This window comes from Heptranchias perlo, chromosome 2 (assembly GCF_035084215.1).
Source record: "Heptranchias perlo isolate sHepPer1 chromosome 2, sHepPer1.hap1, whole genome shotgun sequence".
Classification (NCBI taxonomy): domain Eukaryota; kingdom Metazoa; phylum Chordata; class Chondrichthyes; order Hexanchiformes; family Hexanchidae; genus Heptranchias; species Heptranchias perlo.
Window position 1 is genome coordinate 64,233,545 of NC_090326.1, and position 19,707 is coordinate 64,253,251.

Sequence of the window (19,707 nt, forward strand, 5' to 3'; positions counted from 1 at the left end):
GGCTTTGGGGAGTCAGGAGCCTGAATGTTGTCCAGGTCTTGCTGCATGCGGGCTCGGACTGCTTCATTATTTGAGGGGTTGCGAATGGAACTGAACATTGTGCAATCATCAACGAACTTCCCAATTTCTGATCTTATGATGGAGGGAAGGTCATTGATGAAGCAGCTGAAGATGGTTGGGCATAGGACACTACCCTGAGGAACTCCTGCAGCAATGTCCTGGGGCTGAGATGATTGGCCTCCAACAACCACTACCATCTTCCTTTGTGCTAGGTATGACTCCAGCCACTGGAGAGTTTTCCCCCTGATTCCCATTGACTTCAATTTTACTAGGGCTCCTTGGTGCCACACTCGGTCAAATGCTGCCGTGATGTCAAGGGCAGTCACTCTCACCTCACCTCTAGAATTCAGCTCTTTTGTCCATGTTTGCACCAAGGCTGTAATGAGGTCTGGAGCCGAGTGGTCCTGGCGGAACCCAAACTGAGCATCAGGGAGTAGGTTATTGGTGAGTAAGTGCCGCTTGATAGCACTGTTGATGACACCTTCCATCACTTTGCTGATGATTGAGAGTAGACTGATGGGGCGGTAATTGGCCGGATTGGATTTGTCCTGCAGCTATGGAACCCCCCCCTCCCCCCATCCTGATGGTGTGAGTGTGAGGGGGTCCGCAAAGTCGGTAAATATGTTTGGACAGCAGAGTTTAGGGTATGATGTAATAATTTTGAGTGTGGAGACAACGGTGTGGCAGGCAAAACTTTGTCTGAGGTGACAGAGTGCCCTGCTGAAATGAATGAGGTATTCCCCCCAACAGTCAAGGAATCCTCTGCATCTCCCAATGGCTGCTGACTGAAACACGTCTGCAACAACAGGGAGTGTTTCCCACAGTATGGGAAACACGCTGAGGAGAGTCCAAAATCACATCCCTGCTAAAATCTCTTCCCAATGAGGTCTGTCAACGACCTCAAATACCTCCCTAACTATCTAAACTGTCATCCGGCCGGCTTTAATTGCCGGTGGGAGTCCTGCATGCGGGGGCTGCGCATGCACCAATTCGCGTCATTGGGTAACCCGGAAGTAGGTGGGTTGGAGCCAGGCTCCGGACCTGCTCCGGGATTCCCCAATTTCAGGAACCCCCCCGCCACGAGCGCACCCACTCAGCCATCCTAAAATTGACCCCATTGAATATATTCAAGGCTGAGATGGATAGATTTTTGGTCTCTAGGGGAATCAAGGGATATGCAGATCGGACGGGAAAGTGGAGTTGAGGTTGAATATCAGCCACGATCTGATTGAATGGCGTGGCAGGCTCGTGGGGCCATATGGCCTACTCCTGCTCCCATTCCTTATGTTCTTATGTTCCAAAATTATTGTTGCACTCAATCTGTGTGTTCTCCCTCCCTTGCATGCTTTGAGTGTTGGCCACTTTCACGACTTTCTTTCTTTCCAGTCTGTGGCTCTTTTTCGCGCTGCTGCTGCTCACCGGTGGTGTCCTGGCTCGTGGCCCGGTCTGGGACCGTTCATTGTCACTGCAGATGTTGTCCCTCATCCTTTCCCCAAAGAATTTTCTCTGTGCACCTGCTCTCCTGGATCTCAGGCTTTCTCCTGTCTCTCCCAATTGATGCCTGAAGGAACCCAATCTGAGTCCCTGCTGTCGCAATTTAATACCTTCTATTTAAAAAAAATTAAAACGTGGCTTATAGTCCAAATTTTACAATAAGCGCTGCTCAAAATTACCTTGGTAATTCGTTGCATAAAGTGAATAAAAAAAACACATTGCATGCTTGTTTTTGTTCACACACATTTGAAGGTAATGGGGAAAGGGTAATATAAGAATTTAAAATCAAAACAAATCGACAAGAGAAGAAAAGGAACCAAGAATATGAGAACATAAATTAATGTTTAAGATATTTTTTTCTCCATTTGCAGATTTTTTTTCTGCATGTATCTGGCAGATTGCAACCAAATTTCCAAACCAGTAACAAAATGTAATTTTCTTTCATTATTTTTAGACCCATAGACCTCAAATTCTCCTTATGTACCATAATAAAGGGTATATGCCAGTGTTAGATGGTTGAATGAAATAAATTAAGCAAAAAAAAATCCCTAACTATATTTCTCCAGCTTGGTGGCCAAATCAATGTAACAAAAGTTTAAGCTTCCCCCCCCCCCCCCCCCCCCCCCCGTCAAGGTCAGCAGGCTGCGGTATGCCCAATTTTTAACACATTTTTGAAAATCACAGTTGGAATGTTGTGTTCCTAAGCCAGTCAAGCAAAGAAGCTCACAATACCAATTTAAGATTTTGCAAGGAAAGTGTAGGACATAGTTAGTGTAATACCAATCTTTAACAATCTTGTCTGGACAGCATTGAAACCACAACACACAAAGATCAGCACACTTGTATCACTGTTAGCTCTTCAACTGGAGCTATACACTCAAATCTCAATTTCCTTCCCTTTTCCCATATTGTTTTATATTCTTCCTTTTCAAATACTCATTCAATTTTCTTGTTAATGGTGTTACAGTCTCTGCCTTAATGACCACTTGTAGTAAAGCATTCACAATTCTAATAATAATAGAACATGGTCAAGCATGGTATGGTAAATATCTTCTCAAAAGAGAAAGACTACAGAATTCACCATTAATTAAATAATGCAAGATTATTTATTGTATTATATAACTGGCTATTACATATTTTATTTGCTGTCAGGTGAGAAAAGTGAATATTATTGAATATTCTGTAGCCCTAGAAAAACAATTAAGAACTTGCTTTGTTATTTCATACCAGTTGAAATATGGCTATTATGCATATTTCTTTGTCTGTTTTGTTCCTAGAACTCAAAATGCTTCCTGATTGCAAAGACATGTATATCGCTTGCCAAGCATAGAGGAGTCCTCAGGCCTTTACGTCTAATATAATGAGCTGCAGTGACTGAAGCACTGCAGCACTTTGGACATCTCCAATCACATTTTCAACCCAAATAACTGTTTTAGATAATTTAGTGAGTGATACCTTTAAGCTCTGAGACAGGAATGACTTATTCTTTTATTTCCAGGTATCCTTCTTCTTATTCATTATCTTTGTGGTCTACACCATGCTGCCCTTTCGTATGCGAGATGCCGTAGTTGCCAGTGTGCTGACATCATCCTCCCATACTATAGTGCTCAGCGTCTGCCTATCAGCAACATCTGTCATAAAGGAACATTTGGTCTGGCAGGTGAGTGTTCAGTAAGATAGTTGCAAGAGTTCAGAGGTACTAGAAGTGAAATCTGGATGCTTCATAAGCTTTATTTAAAAAAAATAACAAACAGAAATGGAACTTGGTAGCAGTATGCGAAATACTGATTGTGTTGTTTCTGTGAATCGTTTTTTCAGTTGTGAACTATATATGTGCTTAGAAACCCATTCTACACATTGCATGTGTTACACAGAAACTGCAGTTTTTCTTGTCAGACTTTTTTGGAATATGCCACCAGTATTGTGTCAGCTTGAATTTATCTGTTATAACACAAAGCTGAGATTTACAATTCAGATTTGTGTGTGTTTTGATAACTGATAAGGTCTAATGAAAAGCACCCAAGTGTGTGCAGTCAATACATGATCGTTCCCATTTCTGTATAAAATGTTTTGCTTCCAAGATCAAGATTGATGTCAAAGTATGAATGATGAACGATGATTATAGTATATTTTAACCACACTTCACTTATTAGATTGCACATGATGTATTGCTTGAGATATATTTAAACATATAATGGAGCATAAGCCAACTATAATTTAACCGGGCTTACTGACCTAGCCTTAATTATCTTTCCTAGTAACTCACAAGGGACACTGTCAAAATAATGCTAATAAACGGTAAAGAGATTTGGCAGTTTGTTGCAGATGTAATGTGAAAATTCCATTCTTGCCATTTTTAAGCATCTTTTCAACACCGTAAGTGCTCTTTAATTTTATCTGAGATGCTTCTGGTGTAATAGATATGATCCCAATGTGTGAAAAAGAGTCAAATGATATTGTTTTTTCTGTAATCCTCAGTAGACATCTAAGCCTCTGGCGTAAAAGCTTTTCTGGTGATGCAGATAAATTAATAATGACAGTCTCTAAGCAGTTTACATATGAATAACTTGGTTAATTTGAGCTGTAAATTTGATAAAATGGGAACACTGTTACCAATCCCTGGAAGTGCCAGATGGTCAATTGAAATTGATTTAGCTGGTTAACATATATTTGATGAATGCCTTGTCTCTGTTTGTGACATGCAAGAGTCACAACTGCTGAATAAACTTTAAAAGTTATCCCAATAACTTGCTGTTACAACCCGCTATACTGAAATTCTTGTGCTTCAATGGAGTTTTCTTTATGCTATCCCAGCTTTATAATATAGCACTACTGATGCCAGTTCAACTTCCATTCTTATTGACTTGCAAATGATGATTAAACATCAGATTTTTTTCATACCCCTTCCAGTAAAACTGCAGTGGCAGGCCTGCACATTATCCACATTTTAACATGTGTGTTTTGTAAACTTGCACTGCCTTCAATAGCATCATTTTATTTTCTTCTGATTAAGATATGAGAAGAAAGTGCAGCAGACTACTGGATTAACGAGATGGTGATGACCATGCTTGCGATGCAACACTAGACTCAGATATTTATAAAAAGGTGGCTGGAATGTTGCAAGTTGTTCTGAAAGGTCCTTCCACCATGCTGAAGGCTGATGTATTACATAGAATTTACACCACAGAAACAGGTCATTCGGCCCAACAATTCTACGTCGGTGTTTATGCTCCGCATGAGCCTCCTCCCACCTTACTTCATCTCACCCTATCAACATATCTGTCTATTCATTTCTCCCTCATGTACTTATCTAGCTTCCCCTTAAATGCATCCACGCTATTTGCCTCAACTATTCCATGTGGTAGCGAGTTCCACATTCAAACCAGTCTCTGAGTAAAGACGTTTGTCCTGAATTTTTTATTGGATTTGTTGCTGACTATCTTATATTTATGACCCCTAGATTTGGACTCCCCCACAAGTGAAAACATCTTTACATCTACTCTATTGAACCCTTTCATAATTTTAAATACCTCTATCAGATCACCTCTCAGCCTTCTCTTTTCAAAAGAAGAGCCCCAGGTTGTTCAGTCTTTCCATATAGTTATAACCTCTCAGTTCTGTATCATCCTTGTAAATCATTTTTGCACCTTCTCCAGTGCCTCTGTATCCCTTTTGTAATATGGAGATCAGAACTGAGCAGAGTACTCAAACGTGGCCTAACCAAGGTTCAATACAAGTTTAACATAGCTTCTCTGCTTTTGAATGTCCAACTTATAGCTGATCTAGAAGTTGTGAGGTTTGAGGTGACACATGCTGGAACGTATGAGAACTTGCATTTATATGTCCAGGGTTAGGTGACGATTATAAAAACAGAAAATGCTGGAGAAGCTCAGCTAGTCAGGCGGCATCTGTGGAGAAAGAAACAGAGTTAACGTTTCAGGTCGAAGACCTTTCGTCAGAACTGGAAGATGTTAAAAGAGTTAAAGTTTTTAGCAGGTACAGAGCCAGGGAAGGAGGGAGGGAGGGAGGGGAGGAAAGAACAAATGGGAAGTTCTGTGATAGGGTAGAGGGCACGAATGATTAAATGACAAAAGGGATAATGGTGCAAGGCAAGGAAAGTGGTAATGGGACAGGTTAAAAAACAGAAGATTGATCAGGAATACCTGTAAATGGCAGCAGCAGAACCATTACCAGCCCCAGCTGACTGAAAAAATGGGAGCAGTGGTTATGATCTGCAGTTATTGAAATCAGTGTTGACTTCGGAAGGTTGTAAAGTGCCTAAATGAAGGATGACATGCTGTTCCTCGAGCTTACGTTGAGTTTTATTGGAACAGTGTAAGAGGCCGAGGACAGAGAGGTCAGAGTAGGAGTGGGAAGGGGAATTAAAATGGCAAGCGACCGGCAGGTCAGGGTCACCCTTGCGGACAGAGCGGAGGTGTTCAGCAAAGCGATCACCCAGTCTGCGTTTGGTCTCCCCAATGTTTTTTTTTATTCGTTCGTGGGATGTGGGCGTCGCTGGCGAGGCCAGCATTTATTGCCCATCCCTAATTGCCCTTGAGAAGGTGGTGGTGAGCCGCCTTCTTGAACCGCTGCAATCCACGTGGTGAAGGTTCTCCCACAGTGCTGTTAGGTAGGGAGTTTCAAGATTTTGACCCAGCGACGATGAAGGAACGGCGATATATTTCCAAGTTGGGATGGTGTGTGACTTGAAGGGGAATGTGCAGGTGGTGTTGTTCCCATGTGCCTACTGCCCATGTCCTTCTAGGTGGTAGAAGTCGCAGGTTTGGGAGGTGCTGTCGAAGAAGCCTTGGCGAGTTGCTGCAGCGCATCCAGTGGATGGTACACGCTGCAGCCATGGTGCGCCGGTGGTGAAGGGAGTGAATGTTTAGGGTGGTGGATGGGGTGCCAATCAAGCAGGCTGCTTTGTCCTGGATGGTGTTGAGCTTCTTGAGTGTTGTTGGAGCTGCACTCACCCAGGCAAGTGGAGAGTATTCCATCACACTCCTGACTTGTGCTTTGTAGATGGTGGAAAGGCTTTGGGGAGTCAGGAGATGAGTCACTCGCCGCAAAATACCCAGCCTCTGACCTGCTCTTGTAGCCACAGTATTTATGTGGCTGGTCCAGTTAAGTTTCTGGTCAATGGTGACCCCCAGGATATTGATGGTGGGGGATTTGGCGATGGTAATGCCGTTGAATGTCAAGGGGAGATGGATAGACTCTCTCTTGTTTGGGATGGTCATTGCCTGGCACTTGTGTGGCACGAATGTTACTTGCCACTTATCAGCCCAAGCCTGGATGTTGTCCAAGTCTTGCTGCATGTGGGCACGGACTGCTTCATTATCTGAGGGGTTGCGAATGGAACTGAACACTGTGCAATCGTCAGCGAACATCCCCATTTCTGACCTTATGATGGAGGGAAGGTCATTGTTGAAGCAGCTGAAGATGGTAGAGGAGACCACATTGTGTGCATGATACAGTATACCAAATTGAAAGAAGTGCAAGTAAACCGCTGTTTCACCTGGAAGGAGTGTTTGGGTCCTTGGACGGTGGGAAGGGAGGAGGTGAAGGGGCAAGTGTTGCATCTCCTGCGCTCGCATGGGAAGGTGCCGTGGCGAGGCGAGTGGGTGTTGAAGGTGATGGAAGAGTGGACTAGGGTGTCGCAGAGGGATCGGTCCCTTTGGAATGCTTCGGGTGACTATAATGACTGGGTTGCAGAGTGGCAAGCAGTTGCTGTGGAAGTTGTGCACCTCCAACTGGTGAAATTACCATTCAGTTGGTTATGGTGTTATGTTCATACTGTGGTCAGTGATCACTTTATGTGAAATGTCTATGTAATATTTATGTTGTCATAGAATTTTACAGCATAGTAGAAGGCCATTCACTCCACTTAGATCCATTACCCTGCTCTTTCTCCATACTCTCTTAATTTTTTCTTTTTCAAATATTTATCCGTTTTCCTTTTATAAAAACTGTTATGGATTCTGCTTCAACCATTGTTTCTGGTAGGGCATTCCATGGCTTAACAACCCTTTACATACAAAAATTTCTACCTTCATTCTTTTGGTACTTCCATCACCTCTGCCCTGCTCCAGAAATTCAACTTCTGCCCCAGGGAGTCTGCCCATGGTTATTTCCATGAGCTCAGAAAAGAGGAATTATGTTTGTTATTACTTTATCTCTTGTAAAACAGCTAGACATCTACAATGAAGTACCTTAGGGATACACTCATTGTTCCCTCTAACCTGCATGCGTGCACGGCTGCGCAGTAGTCTGTTGTGGGCACAAAACCAGTGCTCTCGGCCCCTCTCCCACATTGACCAGTGGCCGGGCACCAGGCCCTTCTCCAGTTCTGCCTCTCCGGTCCCCAGTGCTCCAGCCCCAGGTGGGCTGCTCTGCCTCTGGTGCTGGGGAGTATCCGATCCCGCGGCTCCGGCCCTGGGAGGCGGCAGATTCAAAGTCTCATTTTTTTTCTTCCTGAGCCCTTCAACTTCATCTGGCAGCGTAATATTGGCAAGTGGTGATTGATTGCCCTGGGAACCAACAGGAATAGAGCTCAGGCCAGAGGGCCAAGGAGCAGCATGTTCTGCACCAATCGCGGTGCTTGAGGAGTGGAACCTGAGTCGGTGGGTCAGGTGAATTCGTGTGAACCCCTGTTAAACAATTCATCTTTTAAAAGCTAAATCGAGATTTCTTTTGTCAAGAAAACAGATTAACATTTGTCAGTATTTTGTTTTACTGGAGTTCCTATTATAAGTTTCAGACACTTTAGTGCCAAGTGGACCAGGTGTTTAAAGGTCATTCATTTCCCTCTTTCGATATGCTGTTAGTTAAAGGTTCAGAGATTGATTTCCCCCTCATTATGCATCGATCTGTAATATTTAGAGGGACAGACAATGTCTCACCTTTTCTGCACCTTTAGTAATTAAAGTAACATCCTTTCTAATAGTCTTGAGTCACATTCTGTACCGGGGGAAACGGCTGTCTATTTTAGTGGCTTCTGCCTTTAAAATTCTCATCCTCTCGTCAAATCCCTCCTGTCTATGGCTGTAACCTCCTCCGGCCCTACAACCCTCTTTTTAAAAGGAGAAACTGTTTCCAGTGACAGAACGGTCGGTAACCAAAGGACACAGAATTAAGGTGATTGGCAAAAGAAACAGAGGCGACATGAGGAAAAAACACTTTACGTAGTATGTTGTTGTGATCTGGAATGCACTGCCTGAAAGAGTGGTGGAAGCAGATTCAATAATAGCTTTCAAAAGGGAATTGGATAAATACTTGAAGTGAAAAAAAATTGCAGGACTGTGGGGAAAGAGCAGGGGAATGGGACTAATTGGATAGCTTGTTCAAAGTGACGGCACAGGCACGATGGGCCGAATGGTGGCCTCCTGTGCTGTAAGATTCGATGACTATCCCGTGGCTCCGGCCCCAGTTGACCGCGTTGCTAGGAAATGCAGTCAGCAAGCAGCTGATTGGCTGCGTGGAAACCAGACCAGGAAGTAAAATCGAAACTGATGCGTTAGTCAGTGGCCAATCACAGACCGGGCCTATCCACCCAGTCAGAGACCAGGCATCTCTGCCCAATCAAGGATGAGGGACCAGACACAGAAGCAGCCAAAACTAATGAGACCTGCAAGATGTACAATTGGAATGCAATGATTTGTTAAACCCTGCTGAGGATTCAATGGGGGAGAGGTGGGGGGGGAGAGGGAGGGTGAGGAGAGGGAGGGGGAGAGGGGAGGGGAGGGGAGGAGAGCTTTAATTAAACTGGTCCCTATCCCCAAATTCACACTGACTGATTTGACAGCTGTTTTGTATTTCTGACTCAATTTAAATATTCTGATTGCACACGATTTTTTTCTGTTTGAATCAGTCATTAAACTGATTTAACAAAAAGCTGATTGGAATCGTTCCCATCAGATCATTTTTAATAAAATATAATGAGACTGGTCTGCTCAATCCTAGTGCAACTTAAGAAACCCATTTCATAAATTATATAAATTTATCAGCCGAAATAACACTAAACTGTTACAATTATCCATTATTTTGTTTATTTGTTCTGTTGGTTATTTACCCTGAATAATGTTTTCTAAGAAGGTGTTCAATTTAAAGTTGTGATTTTTTTTTTACGGTGATGCACACATCGGTGCACAAACCCAAATTCATTCCGCACATGGCCGAAAAAAAATAGAGGGAACCTTGGATACACTCAAAGAATGCCATTGCGCTGTGAAGACAAATGACCTTCCAAGGACATTGTCACCCATTATAATTCATCCAGCTGCAACTTTCATGATCTCTCTGTTCAGTAGTTTCAAGGTACTCTTCAGTGCAGATCAGTGGAAATTAAGCTCACCTACTGCCTGACTGCTCACTTTCATTAAAGATCATGGGCTCGATTTTAGGGTCGGGTTACCTGCGGGTTTCCAGCGGGGGGGCCCCGAAAATCCCGATCTCCGATCACGTGACCGGATTTGGACGAAATCCCGGCCACTTCCGGGTACCGCGCTGACGTGCAGGGCTGCGCGCGAAAGCCCCGCTGGTGGGAATCCCGCAGGCAATTAAAGCCAGCGGGGTTCCACTTGAGAGCACTTAACTTGCTCGTTGTGGTCAGTTAATGAGCTGAAGCAGCTGTCAAAAGAGGAAGTGTGGGATTTTAGGTTCAACGCAGTCAGTTTCCCACACTGGGGGAAACAGTACCCTTCAAACCAGGCGTGTTGCAGCCAGCAGCCTGTGGCAGGTGCCAAGGTGCGCTCCACGGGGGAGAGCCCTCACCCACGCAGGAGGCCACCGCGTCACATAGGGCAACCCCTGCCCTCCACCAACCCCCGCCAAGCCAGAGGACAGACCGACACGAAACCGCAGCCCCTGTCCGAGGACCCACCCACCTACCCTGCACAACCCCTCACACCAACACCTGCCAGATGGGTGGTGCGTTGACATCGTCGGAGGACGAACAGGATGACCAGCCCCAGCAGCCTCGCAGTCCACGCCGTCCGCCTCGGAGAGGTGGGGCCCCCCAACACGGTGCTGCGGCACACCCACCTGCACAGCAGGAGGGAGGGCAACCGCAGAGAGAGATGCGTCGCAGGAGGCACTACCCTCCGCACAGGGTGTACAGAGCGAGGCTCAGCTTCATGGACCTCTCCGAGGAGCAGTGCATACGGAGGCTCAGAGTCAATCGCCAGGTAGTCGCCGACATCTGCAGCCTCCTTAACGACGAGTTGCTCCCTGATGGACCAAGCAGCATCTTCTTACCTGTCGCCGTCAAAGTCACCACTGCCCTCAACTTCTTCGCATCCGGTTCCTTCCAGGGTGCCACCGGGGACATCACCGGGGTCTGTCAGTCCTCTGCACACAAGTGCATAAGGCAGGTCACCGATGGGTTGTTCCGCAGGGCCTCCCACTACATCAACTTCGCCATGGACGAGCGCAGCCAGATGGAGAGGGCGGTTGGATTCCATGCCATGGCCGGCTTCCCACGGGTGCAGGGTGTAATCGACTGCACCCACATCGCAATACGGGCACCTCCGCATGAGCCAGGGCTGTTCATCAACAGGAAGGGGTATCACTCCATGAACGCCCAGCTCATCTGTGACCACCGCCAGAGATTCCTACACGTGTGCGCCAGATACCCCGGCAGCTGCCACGATGCCTTCGTCCTCATGGAGTCCGCCGTCCCGCCCATCCTGCAGGCACCCAACGCCGGCAACGGCTGGCTCCTCGGCGACAAGGGGTATCCCCTCCACACGTGGCTCATGACACCTCTGAGGAACCCCATCACCGAGCCGGAGCGTCGGTACAATGACAGCCACACTGCTACCAGGTCTACAATTGAGCAGACCATAGGGCTTCTCAAGATGCGCTTCAGGTGCCTTGATCGTTCTGGGGGAGCGCTCCAATACACACCATTCAGAGTGGGACGAATCATAGTTGTCTGCTGTGCCCTGCACAACATGGCCCAACAGAGAGGGGTGCCGCTGGAGGAGGCCCCATCCACACCCGCCACCCACATTGAGGAAGGCGAGGGCGAGGAGGTGGAGGAGGAGGAGGAGGCGGAGGAGGAGGAGGCGGAGGAGGAGGACGCGCCAGAGGATGTTGGACGACCCATGCGCCGAGCCGCGACTCACCGGGATGGTCGCCGGGCCAGGGACGCACTCATACGTCAACGGTTCTCCTAGAGTCAGACACTGCGAGGCGCTCTCATCTCCTCACCTGCACATGCGAGCGGCCATACCAGCCCCCTCCACTGAAGAGTGCTGCCAGTAATCCTGCACCCACAGCAGTGTGCCCAATGGGTGGCAGCAGGTGTTCGCCGTCATGATGGCCTCCACGGAACGCAACTATTGCACAAGCCGCGGAAGAATGGACGAGAGGTGGCAGGAGTGGTGAGAATAGACTATTTAATATCTGGAATGTGACATTATATAAGAAACAAAGTACAAAATAATAAACACCCTGGTGTATTCCCTTTGTGATTATAAGGCCTTTGCAATTCTTCTCCGGGAACCCCTACGTGGTGCTACCCCTGTGGCTCCAGCAGAGGTAGTGGCAGGTTGCTCGTCTTCTTGCCTTGACCGGGTAGATGCTTTTGGCGGACGGCCCCTGGGTTTCGGTGCCCGTGAGGGCACCTCCACAGACTGCTCCTCCTGCACCGGGGCAGGGGCAGACTCGGCCACCTGGAGAGGAGGCACCATTGCGGGTACTGGTTGAGAGGTGGGCGACGGGTGGGACGTGGGGACGCCTTGAGAGGCGTCCCCGCTTCCATGTCCCCGGTCACCATCATCCCTCTCTTGGCCTCGGCCCACATCACCCCTTCCACCCTGCTGGACGGCAGTTTGGATGGCATGTGTGAGGCCTTGCAAGGCCACCCCTAGTGTATCCCTCAGCCTGTTGGTGGCGTCGTAATGTTGCTCACCCTGAATCCGTACAGACGTTGTCAGGGCCTGCAAGGACTCGAAGTGGAGCTGTGCGTGACGCTCGAGGGAGGCCAGCCTGTCCTCCACCGCAGACAGTCCCGCACCTACCCACGACACTGTGTCGCCGGTACCCTCCTGTGCCTGCGCCACCAATGCCCACATGCAGGAGGTGGACTCCTCCATCGCCTGCGCTATTGTGGACAATGCGCGCGGCACCTCTGCCAGTACCTCAGCAATTAGCTGGTGGCCCTCGACGACACTCCTTTTCACTGGTGGCCCCCTGGGTTCAGCATCTGGGTCCGGCTGAGCAGAGCCTGGAGATGAGTGCTCCCTCCGTCGCGGACCCTCCGCGGCTGCCCCTGCCACCAGGGTCTGCTCATGCTCACTCGTGCGCAGTGACTCACCAAGTGCTACCCCAACTAGTTGGCGAGGGGGACCCACCGAGGTGCGTGTCTCTGCGCTGGTGGATGGTTGGCTCTGATGTGACGATGCACCCTCAGAGACCGCCATGTCCTCTGAGGAATCGCCCTCCACGCTCGCTTGACCCAAAGACGGACCTGCAAGAGAACAGAGGGCACCTTGAGGCATGTGGACCAACTTGACAGTGCGCCTGATGGCAGGTGATGATACGGTCACTCGCGATCATGGGTGTTGAGTGTCAGCTTTCCCTTACCGGCCGTTTCGGCAGCGACACACTCGCCATCGGCCACCGACAGGCAATGTCGCGTGCGGGCGAGGTCGAGCGCCTCCACCTCTGCGTCGGTGAGCTCCACCACTTGCGGCGGCCCACCTCCGGTGCGTGCCCTTTCCCTATTGTTCTTGCTTCTCTTCTCCTGTGAAGGCAAAACACAGATGTGTGAGTGGGTGCGTCTTGCATCGTGAGACGCATCGAGCATCGGTGTGGTTGGGTTGAGCGTGGCGCGGAACGGATGGGAGGAAGCGTGGGCCACGTGCCCATCCCATTGCATGGGGATTGGGGTGTGTGGTAGTGTTCGGGTGGGGTCAGGGACGGTGGGTACTTGCGTGCACGGCGAGGATGGTGAATGAGTGGCTGTGAGGATTGCTGATGGAGCGCAGTGGTGGGTGTGCAGGAGGGGGTTGTGATCTGCTTGGCGTGATGGTGGGGACGGGATGTGGGAGGGTGCGTTGGTGTACTCACCTTGCCAGACCTAGTCAGGTCATTGAAGCGCTTGCGGCACTGCTCCCAAGTCCTTGGGGTGTTGCCCCTGCTGCTCACCTCCGCCGCCACCTCTGCCCATGCCTTCCTGGTTGCGGCGGCAGGGAACTTGCGCCCATCTTCTGGGAAGAGTGTTTCCCTCCTCCTCCTCACGCCCTCCAGCATCAGCTGCAGTGCCAGATCTGAAAAACGGGGCGCAGCCTTTCCCCTTTGTTGAGCCATTCTCCCAGACCTCTTGCTTGCAGCAGGAGGGGCTTTGGGAGACTGCCCCTTTAACTGGAGCTCCTACATCGCGTCGACGGTACTGCGCATGCGCAGCCGGCCGGCACGCAGCTGGGGAGCGCAGAACCCGGAAGCAGGGCTTAATGGGTCCAAATATCCCGCGATCGCGTGGGGGACGCACACAATTAGCCGTCCGCGTTTTCGACGCTCCCGGAGGACCACCCGCTGGGAACCCGCAGGCCTGCTAAATTCGAGCCCCATGTTCTTTTGTTCAGTCTTCTGCTTCTCCATCTCTATCCCCATGTCACCATGCTTTGCTTTGGTCCCTTTCCTCTACATTTCATTACAATCTCCTTTGTCAGCTGTATGCCTATTGTTGCTTATACCACCTCATCTGAATTATTTCCCTTAAAGCCTTAATTTTCATTTTATTTCACACGTTGTCACCTTGGTATCCTAATTTTCTCTCCCTCCTCTTTAATCACCTTTCTTAACTCTTTGTCCACCAGTCCTACCTGAAAAAGGATCTATGGCCAGAGATCTATTCTGTATTTTCATTTTTCGGAATGTAACCTATTATGTAACTACTACTGTTTCAATTCAAAGCCTTAAGTGATACCCATTGAACTCCTCAAATAGATAATATGAGCAATTCTTTTATAAATAACTTTTAGAAAGTCATTTTTTTCTTGCAACTTTTTCTGAGTATGGAAATGAGCTGGTCTGCCTTACATTTGCTATGTAGTTTCTAATAGTGCAACCGCCTTCTGTAACGTAATTCAATCAACAGATCAAACCATTTAAATTCCCTTTCACTGGTTCCTGTGGTTTATTTGTGTTCTTCATAACTGACAATCAGATTCAAAATAATTGGCTGTCTCGCATTTAAGCAGAGATATGGAGCAGAGGTACAAGGTCATTATAGAGATGGGAGAGAAGACTAGGATACCAAGGTGACCACCTGTACTTGTTCAAAGGTAGGCTGATTCCTCTCTTCAAGCCTATAGTTTGAAAGCCAGCTTCAACTGACCTTGCAACATATGCATCAACATTTTTTTTATTCATTCATGGCATGTGGGCATCGCTGGCAAGGCCGGCATTTATTGCCCATCCCTAATTGCCCTTAAGAAGGTGGTGGTGAGCCGCCTTCTTGAACTGCTGCAGTCCGTGTGGTGAAGGTTCTCCCACAGTGCTGTTAGGAAGGGAGTTCAAGGATTTAACCCTGCTATGATGAAGGAACGGCGATATATTTCCAAGTCGGGATGGTTTGTGACTTGGAGGGGAATGTGCAGGTGGTGGTGTTCCCATGTGCCTGCTGCCCTTGTCCTTCTAGGTGGTAGAGGTCGCGGGTTTGGGAGGTGCTGTTGAAGAAGCCTTGGCGAGTTGCTGCAGTGCATCCTGTGGATGGTACACACTGCAGCCACAGTGCACTTGTGGTGGAGGGAGTGAATGTTTAGGGTGGTGGATGGGGTGCCAATCAAGCGAGCTGCTTTGTCCTGGATGGTGTGGAGCTTCTTGAGTGTTGTTGGAGCTGCACTCATCCGGGCAAGTGGAGAGTATTCCATCACACTCCTGACTTGTGCCTTGTAGATGGTGGAAAGGCTTTGTGGAGTCAGGAGGTGAGTCACTCGCTGCAGAATACCCAGCCTCTGACCTGCTCTTGTAGCCATAGTATTTATATGGCTGGTCCAGTTAAGTTTCTGGTCAATGGTGACCCCCAGGATGTTGATGGTATGGGATTTGGTGATGATAATGCAGTTGAATGTCAAGGGGAGGTGGTTAGACTCTCTTGTTGGAGATGGTCATTGTTATAATTTTGAACTTCCTGCATCAGAGGTTAATTGTTTTATTGTATGTATGATATCACATTCATCTTGTTCATCATTTCTATCAACCTCATTATTGTGAACTACCTCAACTTAATGTCAACTTTTATTGCATAAATGGAATTAAAGGGAAAAGTACTGTTTTCCTATGTAACAAAAGGGTGGTCATTACACATTCATCTGTACTGTTACCTGATCTCAGCTGATACGGGAAGATGGCCTACAATTAACTGCAGTGTCCCGAAGACAGGGAAAAAGAAAAGCATGATCACTATCTAATGATCATTGCTGAGAAAAGTGCATATATGAGCACTAAATGTAGATAGATTTGCACTCAGCCGCGATGCCCTTCCATGGACAAATATCCCATCAACACTTATTGGCATGGCTCATACATGACCACTTAGGTGAGGTGCCGCAGAGCTGCCAGCACCAGTAGAGCCATTCCCCAATATTAGTTAGCATTTAGGGGAAAATTGGAGAGGGATGGGATGAATTACACTTGTGTATGGAGGACTTTATTGAATCTCAGACTACGGAGTAACTGATGAGAATTCACGCTCCCACCAAGGATTGTATATTGGAAATTCAAGCATGGGAGTCAGCAAACCCTAGAGAATTTTTCATCCACTAATTTTAATGGATAGAAAAATCCTGCAGCGGCCACTTACTTCCACATCCAAACTCCTGATCTGCACTCCAAGTGAGCACAGCTCCTCGTCGAGAGTTCAAGTTCATTACATTCAGCCTTTTATGTTTGCTTCATAGCACATTAGCTCAAAAGAATCTTAGAACCATATACACACAATACAATTCACATCCATTATTAGTCTGTATGTATCTAGAATAGCTATGTAACTACTAAGATTTCAAAGAAAGAAAATTATATTAATGATGTTATCCACTTTACATGTAGTTATTGACTAAATCCTTTTAAAACTTTTATAGTATGATGTCCCCAAGTGCGATATTCACCAACCCACATACTGATATGTCTATGTTCAGGGACTTGTTTAAGAGTACATTTTTTTTAACAAGTGGATTTGTGAGATAGCCATGATCTTATTGAATGGCGGAGCAGGCTCGAGGGGCCGATTGGCCTACTCCTGCTACTATTTCTTATGTTCTTATGTTCTTATAGCTTTGATTTATTTAAGACCTAAAATCTGATGGGTGCCAATCTACTGTGGGAGTAATTGATGCAGTTATTTGGCCCTCAGTTAAAAAGGTAAAAAGAAGTTTCCATTTCCGAATATTGTAAACTTTTAAGCCCTGATTTTAACTCGGGCTGTAAGTGCGGCGATGGGGGGAGCAGGGCGAGTGACAAGCTTGCACACCACACCAGCAGGAGGCCCTAGCCATTTAACCCTCCCTCTCCCCCCCAGGCCTCATTACTATCTTGAAGAACTGATTCCCGCCTGAACCTGGCAGGAATGACAAGAAGGCCGGCAGGCGGGAGCGGAATTTTGGGCGGCAGGAGGCCGCTGCTGGGGACCCGAGGGAACGGGTCAGGAGGAGATTGCACTCGGGAGGGAGAAAGCTTGGCTCCTCCTGGCCCACAAGGAAACCAGTAAAACTGTTTTAAAAACTTACCTTGCTGGGCCTCTTATGGCCCTGGATCATCTGTTGGCACGTTTTGGGGAAAATAGATAGGAAGAAATCGGTCACTATGTATAATGTATTGTAAATTAATTTAAAAATAAAGTGCTTACGAATTCACTACAAACAGCAATTCTTACCCCCATAGTTATGTAAAAAGTTCTAAACAAATGTTCAATTATTATCAAAATCATATATAAATAAATTGTGCACACACTATTGCTTTAAAACCAATTAAATTGCCCGAACCTCACAACCAAGGGAGGACATGCTACAGTGAAACCCTTATGTAACCAATGTCTGTTTGATTGTTGATATAACTTCCAGTTTCAGTAGTAATCATGCTTTTCATAATAAGGAAGCAAATGTTTTTTAATTTTTAAATTATGTATGAATATTTGTGCTTTTTACATTTGGTGTTACAGATTTTAAGAATATCTAGTTTTTGCAAATCATAATTTTGCAGTTTTCTTATTAAATAAGTAAGGATAACAAACTTTATTTGTCAGTTTTCACATAAGACTATAGAGGGCCTATTCTCCTCTCCCCTCCCCCTCCGGACTGGGCACCAGACAGATGCAGTGTCCCCAAGGTTGCACAGTGCCTGTGAAGTCCTATATGCACCCAAACTTCCTGATCTATTTCTGATTATAAAGCAGACAGTAACCCATTTAACCATAGTCTAAATACATCCCTTTTGGAAGCATATCCTCTGGTAAGGTCCTGTGCTGAGACCCCGGGTGGAAATAAGTTTGCAGCCATAGATCTGAGGGGCCAGAGCTTTCTGGCTGCTGTTGTCTGCCGCGTAAGTCCTGCTGGGGAAGAAAGAAAAGCAGCTTACCTGGTTTCAGTGGACATCTTCAGGTTGCTCTTGGGGGCCTCTCAAACCCTCCAGTCTGAGGAAGGTTGTAGGATAAGCCTCACCAATAGTATCTTTGCTGTGAGGGGAGGGAAATTTGAGGCACAATTTTCAGGAGTTGGGATCTTTCCCATTTTCTCTCCTCATCCACCACTATACCACCTGATCTCGGGTAATAAAGTGGCAAAGGAGGAAAATTTCTCCCACAGTCTCCTAAGATTTGCAAAAGATAATAAAAGTTGTTTTCAGCATTGGCCTTGGTTGCCAGTTCCTTCTTTCTTTTTTTCTTAACATGTGAACAATTAACACGCTCATTCCTCTGTTTGTTAATGGAAACATTAATCCATTTAAGGGATAGTAAATCTTAGGCTTCATATCACCTTAATACAGTTTCTCTGCTGTTAGCAACTCCCAGGGCTAAATTTCTTAGAAATCCATCTGTGTTACATATGCTTCTACCTGAGCCTGTTTGCTTTTAAAAAAATGTAAATTACTGTAATTAATTTTTGTTTTTCAAATACAAAATCTGCATAATTCACAATACTTTATTATGATGACATTCCAGAAATAGCAAAAGTACCAGTTGACAACTGCTATATAATTTTTTTTAAAAGACTGTTAAGTGCCAGATTATCCACAGGTAGAAAAAATATGGTAAAATCTATTAAAAACAGTGGTGTTAAAATTTCTGTAGAGTGGGTAATTGATCCACTTAGTTTTTACTACCCCAGGAGGTTGAAACCGGGCGAGGGGAGTGGTGCCAGAGGACTGGAAAATTGCAAATGTTACACCCTTGTTCAAAAAAGGGTGTAAGGATAAACCCAGCAACTACAGGCCACTCAGTTTAACCTCAGTGATGGGGAAACTTTTAGAAACGATAATCCGGGACAGAATTAACAGTCCCTTGGATGAGGGTGGATTGATTAGGGAAAGCCAGCATGGATTTGTTAAAGGCAAATTGTGTTTAACTAACCTGATAGGGGTTTTTTGATGAGGTAACAGAAAGGGTAGATGAGGGCAATGCAGTTGATGTGGTGTATATAGACTTTCAAAAGACGTTTGATAAAATGCCGCACGGTAGGCTTATCATCATGATTGCGGCCCATGGAATAAAGGGGGCAGTAGCAACATGGATACAGAATTGGCTAAGGGACAGGAAACAGAGAGTAGTGGTGAACGGTTGTTTTTTGGACTGGAGGGAGGTATACAGTGGTGTTCCTCAGGGGTCAGTGCTGGGACCACTGCTTTTCTTGAAATATATTAATGAATTGGACTTGGGTGTACAGGGCACAATTTCCAAATTTGCAGATGATACAAAACTTGGAAGGATAGTAACTATGAGAAGGATAGTGATAGACTTCAAGAGGATATAGACAGGTTGGTGGCATGGGCGACACGTGGCAGATGAAATTTAACGCAGAAAAATGCAAAGTGATACATTTCAGTTGGAAGAACAAGGAGAGGCTATATAAACTAGAGGGCACAAGGGTAGCAAGGGCACAAAATGTACTCTGGGTGGGGGACTTCAATGTCCATCACCAAGAGTGGCTCGGT

At 46.6% G+C, this 19,707-nt stretch overlaps 1 protein-coding gene across 1 annotated transcript in view; it reads left to right on the forward strand.

Moving 5' to 3' along the window:
* The window catches only part of LOC137339741 (adenylate cyclase type 2-like), a 368,927-nt gene that overhangs the window by 55,296 nt on the left and 293,924 nt on the right, over positions 1–19,707 (forward strand). Inside the window, exon 3 of the mRNA XM_068001920.1 lies at positions 3,053–3,214. Within this exon, the coding sequence (XP_067858021.1) occupies positions 3,053–3,214 (162 nt within the window). The remainder of the gene's footprint in view (positions 1–3,052; positions 3,215–19,707) is intronic.